This window comes from Wolffia australiana, chromosome 2 (assembly GCF_029677425.1).
Source record: "Wolffia australiana isolate 7733 chromosome 2, ASM2967742v1".
NCBI classification, from domain to species: Eukaryota; Viridiplantae; Streptophyta; class Magnoliopsida; order Alismatales; family Araceae; genus Wolffia; species Wolffia australiana.
This window is the reverse complement of record NC_135836.1, coordinates 9,224,820-9,233,728: the sequence shown is the minus strand read 5'-3', so window position 1 is coordinate 9,233,728 and position 8,909 is coordinate 9,224,820. Positions and strand designations below refer to the sequence as shown.

The following is an 8,909-nucleotide window of genomic DNA, read 5'->3' as shown; positions in this document are numbered from 1 at the left end:
TCTCCCATGAACATTAAATATTAAAATAGAGACAATATACCACGCCAAAATGGAGCCAATCAGCCAGGTTGAGCCGGAGCTGATTAACTGGATCAACCAAGATGAGCTAGATCAGACAACAATACTCATGCTAGATCTTATCGTTACCGCCATCCGGGTTGTGTGGACCTCATTGATACCCTCATTTGAATTGCGCTATCCCTGATTGATACCTTTGTCCCAATCATTCAGGACACTCCTGACCTGATCGGTCTGGACATTCCTGACTTGATTGATTTGAACATTCCAGCTCCCCATCCAAAACTTTTTTTTGTTCAGGTTGATTAAGGATATAATCCATTTGGCTGCTCAAGTAATGATTGAATGGATAGTTGTGGAAGAGATGCCTTTGATTGTATGTCTAGCCCCCATTTCTTCTGTTGAGATTGTTGTGGCTGAGATGTCTCCCTGTCATTCACGTGAGTTGATTGCTCATGATCTAGGCAACATAGTCTAAGAGTCCTCGAGACTCAACTACAAGTGTCTTTTTGACCCTAACCTCGTTGCAAAGGGGGCATGGCTAGAGATTCCATCACAATCTCAATGGTATCATGGGTGTCCCATGTATCTAGCAAACCACATACAATCCCTTACCATCGATTTCCAAGAAGCACGCCTCTCCCTACATATGCCGACATGATCCCGATGCGTAGCTATACATAAGCTGATGGAATGAGGCTTGTGTCATTCTCAAAAGAGGAGGTCTGATAGATGGGAGCACCTTTCTAGTTCACCCTAGTGGGACGTTTTACTATCAAACAGCCTCATATTGATGACAACATGAAGATGTGCTTAGCTCTAGGAAATTTCTTAGGTCTTATTGTCATTGGTGCCTACAACCTCCGTAGAGTATTTATTATATTAAAGCTTGAAGAGGATTTTAAGAAGGCTTGGTGCTACACTACATAGATGATCAATGGAGTCCTCCCGCACCTTCTTGTCCCCTCACAACACCTCCTTCCACTCATCAATAAGCAATAACTAGGAATATCTGGGCTTATTTTATCGATGACTACATCAGACACTATCCAATCTATCATGAGGAGACTCGAAATGGATCCTGTGTATTGTCCCCTCACAACACCTCCTTCCACTCATCAATAAGCAATAACTAGGAATATCTGGGCTTATTTTATCGATGACTACATCAGACACTATCCAATCTATCATGAGGAGACTCGAAATGGATCCTGTGTATTGTCACTCCTCGAATATGTTTTGGTTATTATCAATTAGAGATTATTTGTTGGAGTAAATTTCCTGAAGGTACTTAATACATTACCTTCATATTACCATATTCTCTCAGCCTTACACGCTCAGAATAGTCTATGTATCACACCCACACCTAGTGTCTAAGGCCTTAACGGGAAGTACTCACACAATATATTCAGGACTACCCTCACCTTGTTGATCTACTTAGGTTTATAGTCAGGAATTTCAACTGCATATGTGTATTTAGTGAACTCTAGGGCAGACAATCTCCTAGTTGGAAGTCCATGCATGCGTCCATTGCCTTTATCCACTAGACATCACTCTTTGGACCACCTATTATGAGCAAAATTTGGACATGCTGCAATGAGCACTAACCAAATGCTCGTATGTAGGAGAGGCTTCATTGTTATTTTACAAACAACATTGCCTTGATGCAATGCTCTATTATCATTACTCTTCTCCCAAACATATTCTATTATTGCATTATTTTAATCACTTATAAATCCTCCTTCTCCCAAACATGAATGCTTGAATCCTCATACCTCCTTTCCAATTCCAAGTCATGTGGCTCCAACATGAGGCTTTTCACAGCTTTGTGCAATACCACTAGCATGGAGAGATTTCTACATCGCTTACGGAGAACTTCATACACAGAGTATTTCCTAAAATCTGAAAATCCACCTGCAAAAGTGGATAATCCATTTTCTTTTAGAGACTTACGGCCCATTAGTCGTTGTAATATGTGCTACAAGGTTATAACTAAACTCATTACAAACTGGGTTCAAACATTTCCTGATAGACTGATCTCTCCTGAGCAATGTGGTTTGGTTAAAGGCCAACCTATCCATGACAATATCATCCTAGTTAACGAGTAAACATAGTGATTGGACTCTCGTATATTGGGTTTAAATGTCATCATCAAACTCAATATGGAGAAAGCCTTTGATATAGTAAAATGGACTTTCCTTACAAGAGTGTGGCAGCACTTTGATGCACTCATCAATCTCGTTGATGTTTGTATTAGAGAGTATCATTCCTCTATGTTGGTGGATGGAAACTCCACTCGTTTCTTCACTACCACACGCAGTCTATGGAAAGATGACCCTATCTCAACCACCCTTTCCATATTAATGGAAGGAGTCTTCAACTGACCACTCACACGAGTGATTGCATGAGGGCTCATCCAATCATACTTTGTGCAAGACCACTCAATCATCTCACATTCTTTATTCACACATGATGTGATCCTTTTCCTCAATGGATGTAAAAGAAACATTGAGTGGTTTATGAATGTACTTACTACATATGAGAGGGTCTTAGAACAGCTGGTTAATGCCTCAAAGATAAACTTTAAGGTAGGACCATCTACAACCATAAAATTCTCATAGATCATCCATTATTACACTGGATGCTCATGAGGAGGCCTACCTTGCAAATATTTGGATGACCCATCTTTCATCGTCACCCACAATATCAATATTTTGATACCTTTTTGGCCAAGATGAGAAAGAAACTCGAAGGATGGAAAATCCATTTTCTATCCTCAAAATTGCGCATTCAACTCATACGTCACGTTTTCATTAGCATTTTGTACTGCATACCCTAGTACTACACTGTATCTCTCACAATTCTTTGATTAGTGGAGAACATATATATATACTTCCTCTGGTCAGGTGTCACACAGTCAAATCTCGAGCTAGGTTTCTTGCTCGGAATTGTCGTGTGCCGGCCTCAGTGCTTGGAGCAGGACACTGAGCAGCCTTGATCTCTTGTAGCGGAAGCTTTGCAGATTGCTTAAGATCATTTAGAAGGGGTTAGAGGAGATGGTGGTGCTAGGCACCATCTGAGAACAGGGTCATTGCATTTATATCATAAAAAGTACATCATTGGGGATAATACATGGGGGAAGACGAGGGGTGAGCCAACGAACGAGACGAGGCACCTTGCGCCGTGGTAATGTCGCCACACCGCCTCAGGGCCGTCGCTTCACGCGCGCGCGCCCGCTCTGCTGCTACACAAGTGTGCCGGGCCGGGCGCCGCGTGCCCGTGGGCCTGACAATCACACACGCCACCTGCACCCGTGTTGACACTCTAGCACGCAGTCTGTACGACGCCCCCGCATTCAATGCCCCCGAGATGGGCGCTGCATGCCCAGCACTACCTGCAGGAGCGCTACGCGCTTGCTATGCCATCTCGGCGCTCTCAGTGCGTGACATGCCTTGGTCTCCTGGGGGGATGTCTCCTAGCCCCGCGCCCCGCACACGCAATGCACGCGCCGCCCGCGCGGCCGTTGTGCGACACCCCGCACAACTCCACGCGCTACAACCGCGGCACGCCGCCCAGCCTGCGCTTCCCACACCCGCGCGCAGCGCTCGGCACTGGTGGTTAGCGTTGGCGCCCGCGCGTTGCGCTTGGCGTTGGCACGCGGCGCGTGGCGCGCACGCGCACACACCGTTTAGCCTGTGCGCCCAGCACGCGCGGACCGTACCTGATCTTTCCCACCTTGTGCGCGGACGAGCACGTGCACAATCTGCCGTGAATCACCACCGATAGTGGCAATGGCCTAAAAGATCAGGTATTGGGCATCGCTATCCATTATGACTCAGTCCTTAAAATGTCATGAGACGAAATATGACGGACACGCCCTCCCAATAAGCACGCAGACCTGTGGGTAGGGAATGTCGCCTAGTTAGGGGCCTAACATGCCCCCGCCGCCTGAACTTGTCGACGCCCTCGTCGACGCTTGCTGCTCTGCTTCATATGCTCGCAGTAGGTCCTCGAACTGCCATAAGTCCGAGTAGCGCTCCCAGGTGGCTGATTCCTCTGGTCTGTTCTTCCACTTGATTAGGCACTCGATCTTGTGATAGCAACTGTGACGTCCTCCCCGGTCAATTTCCTTCTTGGCCAGGACCGCTTCTGCTTCCTGATCAAAATGCGCCCACACGTTCGGAGGTGCACGCTGGGGCTGGTTCCTCGCCGCGTCTTCAGGATCTGGTATATATTTCTTTAGAAATGACACATGGAAGACCAGATGGACCGCTAGCCGACGGGGAATGTTGAGTTGGTAGGCAACCCATTCAATTTTTGCCACCACTTCGAAAGGTCCATCATAGCGGGGTACCAGACCCTTGTGACACTGTTTTGCTTGCTTCGTCTTCAACATCTGCGCGTTGGTCTTCAACAAAACCTTGTCTCCCACTTGGAACTCTACGTCCCTTCTGTGCTGGTTGGCATACTTCTTCATTCTTTGAGCAGCACGCTCTAGTGCTTCACGGGCTTCCTTAATGCGAGCATGATAGCCACGCGCAAATTAGAAGGCCGTAGGGAAATGCCCATTCCCTTTCCTTTTCACAGCTTATGGAGGAGTCAGTGGCTGTCTTCCCGTTGCAATCTCAAATGGCGAGTGATCTGTAGTCGAGCTTTGGTTGATGTGGTGTGCAAATTGTGCTGCGTCCAGCAGCTCCACCCAATTCTCCTGATTAACTAAAATGTAGTGCCGGAGGTATTCTTCGAGCATGGAATTAACACGTTCCGTTTGACCATCTGTCTGGGGCTGGAAGCTCATAGAAAATTTGAGCTTGGAGCCCATGTACTTGAACAGAGACTCCCAAAAACGACCAGTGAACCTTGTGTCTCTATCGCTAATGATGTCCAGTGGAAGACCCCAGTACTTCGCCACATAGGACATGAGCAGACGAGCCACTCCATCTGCGTGCACTTCCGACGTGGTGGGGATGAAGGTCACATATTTGGAGAAATGATCCACAACAACTAGGATGGCGTTGTGCCCACCCACGCGCAGAAGGCAAGTGATGAAGTCCATCGAAATAGACTCCCATGGTCCGCTCGCCCTCGGGAGAGGTTCCAGTGTTCTAGCTGCCTTGGCCTTCTCCGTCTTATCTTGTTGACACACTAGGCATGAACGAACATAGGCTTCTACATCTCATTCCATTCCCGGCCAGTGATAGATGCTGGACAGGAGTGCAAGCGTCCGGGCCTGCCCTGTGTGTCCGGCGTGGGGTGCGTCGTGTGCTTCGTAAAGGAGCTTCCGGCGCAACCCACCCGCACACGGCACATACAGCCTGTTCCCATTCACGTATATGATGCCGTCTTCGGTCCAAAATCTCCTTGTCTTGCCCGTAGCAATCCGCTTCATTAAGCGAAGAGCTTTTGGATCATCTTTCAGTGCCAACTTGATTTCATCGAGGATGCTTCCTTGGACTGCTGAAAGTGCGGCCACAAACACTTCCGGTTTTTTGCGGCTTAGGCCGTCGGCCACTTGGTTGGCACGCCCTAGCTTGTACTTCAAGTCGAAGCCGAACTCCGCCAAGAAGTCTTGCCATCTCGCTTGCTTCGGGGTCAGCTTCTTCCGGGACTCGAAGCAGCTGGTGGCCACGTTGTCGGTGTAGACCACAAATTTCCCTACGAGGAGATAGTGGCGCTAGACTCTCAAATAATGGACCAGCGCCGTCATCTCCTTCTCGTGTACCGAGTACCTCCTTTCCGCGTCGTTTAGCTTGCGGCTCTTGTAGGCCACGGGGTGTCCATCCTGCATTAAGACACCACCAAGGGCGAAATCAGAAGCATCGGTGTGTACCTCATATGGCTTGTGAAACTTGGGCAATCGGAGCACCAGCTCGTTGGAGACTACACTCTTCAGCTTATCAAATGCTCTTTGACACCGGTCTGTCCACTGCCACTTCACATCCTTCTTCATCAAGTCCGTCAAAGGGGCAGCTAGTCGGGAGAAGCCTTTGATAAACTTTCGCTAGTAATTCGCCAACCCAAAAGAAGATCTTAGCTGCGGCACTCCCTTCCGCTCCGTCCAATTTTTGATGGCCTTCACCTTTGAAGGATCCATGTGCACACTTCCCTTCCCGACTAGGTGTCCAAGAAACTCAATCTCTTGGAAGGCGAACTTGCACTTTTTCGGGTTGAGGTAGAGCTCGTGTTCCTTCAGCTTGGCCATCACCTTCCTCAAGTGCCTCACATGGTCGTCCAAGCTCTGGCTGTATACGAGAATATCATCCAAGTACACAACAACAAAATCATCGATATAATACCAAAAAATATTGTTCATCAGGCAACAAAACGTAGCAGGAGCGTTCGTGAGCCCAAAAGGCATCACGCAAAATTCAAATGATTCATAGCGAGTCACTTCAACTCCCTCCTTGATCCGCACTTGGTGGTACCTACTCTTCAAGTCCATCCGTGAGAAGTAGCGAGCCTCGCCGAGCCTGTCAAACAGCTCTTCAGCATTCGGTACAGGATATTTATTTTTCACTATTACCTTGTTCAACGCTCGGTAGTCCACACAAAGTCGAAGCGACCCGTCCTTCTTCTTTTGGAAAAGAACCGGGGCGCCGAAGGGAGCCTTGGACGGACGGACGAGCTTGCTCTCTAGTAGTTCTTGGAGCTGCTTCCTCAGCTCCTCCAAGTAGGCAGGTGGCATTTTGTAGGGCGCTTGCGCAGGGGGACGTGTTCTAGGGAGCAATTTGATCTCTTGGTCCACATCCCCCCTAGGCGACAGCTTCGCGAGGAGTTGCGTGGGCATCACTTTAGAAAACTCCAGCAATACGTCTGCAATTGGCACCGGAAGCCCACCCGCGGCTGCACCTGGGTTGTTGTCGTCGTCGTCACCCCAACTAAGTCCCGCCAAACGGGCTGGTGTACATCCCTGCCTTTCACCCTTTTTCCGGGGTGCCAGCCCTCGTATGGTGACGAGGAAGGTCTTTTCCCCCTTCTTCAATCTGTCCTTGATTTACATAGCGGACATGAGTGCAGTGTTCTGCGGCTTTTGGACCCCTTGGTCCCTCACGAAACATGGGTGAGATCCCTCTGGGAACTGGACGCCGCGGTACTAGGGAAACACAACAGCACGTGAACCCATTAGAAGGTCAAGAGCCAGGATGACCGTGAAGTCATCCATGGGGGACACCATGAAGTTGGTCCGGCCCTCCCACGTTCCCACCTGCACCAACACCCCCTTGGCCACGCCAACGATGTCTCGGGCTTCCGAGTTGACGACCTTGATCTTCCCCGCACTTGGGGACAGCTTCAGGCCGAGCTTCTTGGCTTCTTTCTCAGTGAGGACACTATGCGTCGCCCCCGTGTCGACCATGGCCGTGGAGGGTTTGCCGTTGATCAGTATCGGGATGTGCAAGAGGTTCAGACCCTCATACTGGACTGGGGCACCCCACTGTAGTGCCGCTAAGCAGTGTAAGGGGTTCAGGGTCACCGTACTGCTTCCCCTAGGAACATCCGGTTGGGGCGGCGGTACGACCATCGCATTAACGTTCGTGGGCGCTACTGTCCCTCTTGGGCAATCCTTCATGAAATGGGGTCCTCCGCAAGCAAAACAAGTCAACTTTTTGCCCCCACCGCCTGGATTCTGTTTCCACAGTCTCAGGCTATTGCCCTTGTCTCGGCTCTTGCCGTGGCATTGCTTGAATTTCCTTTTCAGGCCTTGACTGCTTGGTGTTGCTGGTGCCTCGGCGCGCTCTTGGCGCTGCTTATTCCCTTTCATGGGTCTGTCCTCTGTCTTGGCGGGTCTAGCGGGGCGGAGCTCTATGCTTTCCACGACTTTGTAGGCCGAGTTCAAATCTTTGCACTGTCTCCTCTCCAGCTCTATCTGGAGCCAGTGGGGAAGGCCCTTCGCGAAGCGGTAGAGCTTGTCTGCCTCAGACATGTCGGTTATCCTCCGGATTATGGACACAAACTGGCCCACGTATTCCCTCAGATTGCCCATCATCTTGAGGCTTTCGAGCTCTCCCTTCATGATCCGCGCCGTGTTGTGCGGCATGAAGCTCTCCTTAATCTCCCGCACAAACTCTTCGTATGTCGGGGGTGGCCAATTTCCACATTCTTCCCGTTGTCGCCACCACAACTTCGCCTAATCAGTGAGGAAGTAGCTAGCCTGTAGGATCTTACTTTCATCTGAGTGTTGTCCTTGGCCAAAATACTGGTCTTAGTCATACAGGAAATCTGCCACTACGTCTTCCCAGCGAGAACTGTCAAACCGCGGTTCGCGGAATGAGTGCTTCGTCCCAGTGTCGTCGTTGGGACGATTATTAGTGCCTTCTTCCAGTTTTTCCATCTGGAGTTTGAAGGCCAGGACCATCTCGGTCAGCTGCCGGATGGTGTCCTCGTGTTGACTGATCTTTTCTTCGTGGATGTCTTGCCTCTGGTGGGTCTCCACCCGCACTTCTTTTACATCTGACTTCAACTCATCGTAGTTTCTGTCAACATGGATCTTCAAACCCATCACATTCTTGTGCAGCAGGCGATTCGTCAGCCTTTGCTCCTTCTCTTTTTGTCGTCTCTCTTCACGCAGCTGTGCGCGAAACAACTCCATCTCCTCAACCAGAATTTAGAAGCACAAGGGGAGGCGATCCAACCTGGCTCTAATACTAGTTGTCGCACGGTCAAATCATGAGCTAGGTTTCTTGCTCAGAATTGTTGTGTGTCAGCCTTAGTGCTTGGAGCAGGACACTGAGCACCCTTGATCTCTTGCAGCGGAAGCTTTGTAGATTGCTTAAGATCGCTTAGAAGGGGTTAGAGGAAAAGGTGGTGCTAGGCATCGTCAGAGAACAGGGTCATTGCATTTATATCATAAAGAGTACATCATGATTGGGGATAATTACATGGGGGAAGATGCG

General features: G+C 49.3%; 2 protein-coding genes across 2 annotated transcripts; both read right to left on the bottom strand.

Annotated features, from left to right (window-relative positions):
• Window positions 1-3,940: 3,940 nt before the first annotated feature.
• LOC144716106 (uncharacterized) lies at window positions 3,941-4,414 on the bottom strand. The gene has a single exon (XM_078591157.1). It carries the CDS (start codon window positions 4,412-4,414, stop codon window positions 3,941-3,943), a length of 474 nt encoding a protein of 157 aa, XP_078447283.1.
• A 780-nt stretch (window positions 4,415-5,194) lies between these two features.
• LOC144716092 (uncharacterized) lies at window positions 5,195-8,053 on the bottom strand. The gene is made up of 6 exons (XM_078591134.1): window positions 7,229-8,053; window positions 7,017-7,111; window positions 6,542-6,896; window positions 5,849-6,019; window positions 5,714-5,800; window positions 5,195-5,554 (listed from the first exon to the last, which is right to left on the bottom strand). The coding sequence occupies exons 1-6, from the start codon at window positions 8,051-8,053 to the stop codon at window positions 5,195-5,197; spliced, it is 1,893 nt and encodes a 630-aa protein (XP_078447260.1).
• Between the last annotated feature and the right edge of the window lie 856 nt (window positions 8,054-8,909).

Coding starts and splice junctions, on each gene's coding strand:
- LOC144716106 (XM_078591157.1), bottom strand. CDS start 4,414: ATGTTGAAGACGAAGCAAGCAAAACAGTGTCACAAGGGTCTGGTACCC.
- LOC144716092 (XM_078591134.1), bottom strand. CDS start 8,053: ATGCCGCACAACACGGCGCGGATCATGAAGGGAGAGCTCGAAAGCCTC. Junction 6,897..7,016: donor ACTGCACTCATGTCCGCTAT/GTAAATCAAGGA, acceptor GGCGGGACTTAG/TTGGGGTGACGACGACGACA. Junction 5,801..5,848: donor AGTTTCACAAGCCATATGAG/GTACACACCGAT, acceptor GTCTTAATGCAG/GATGGACACCCCGTGGCCTA.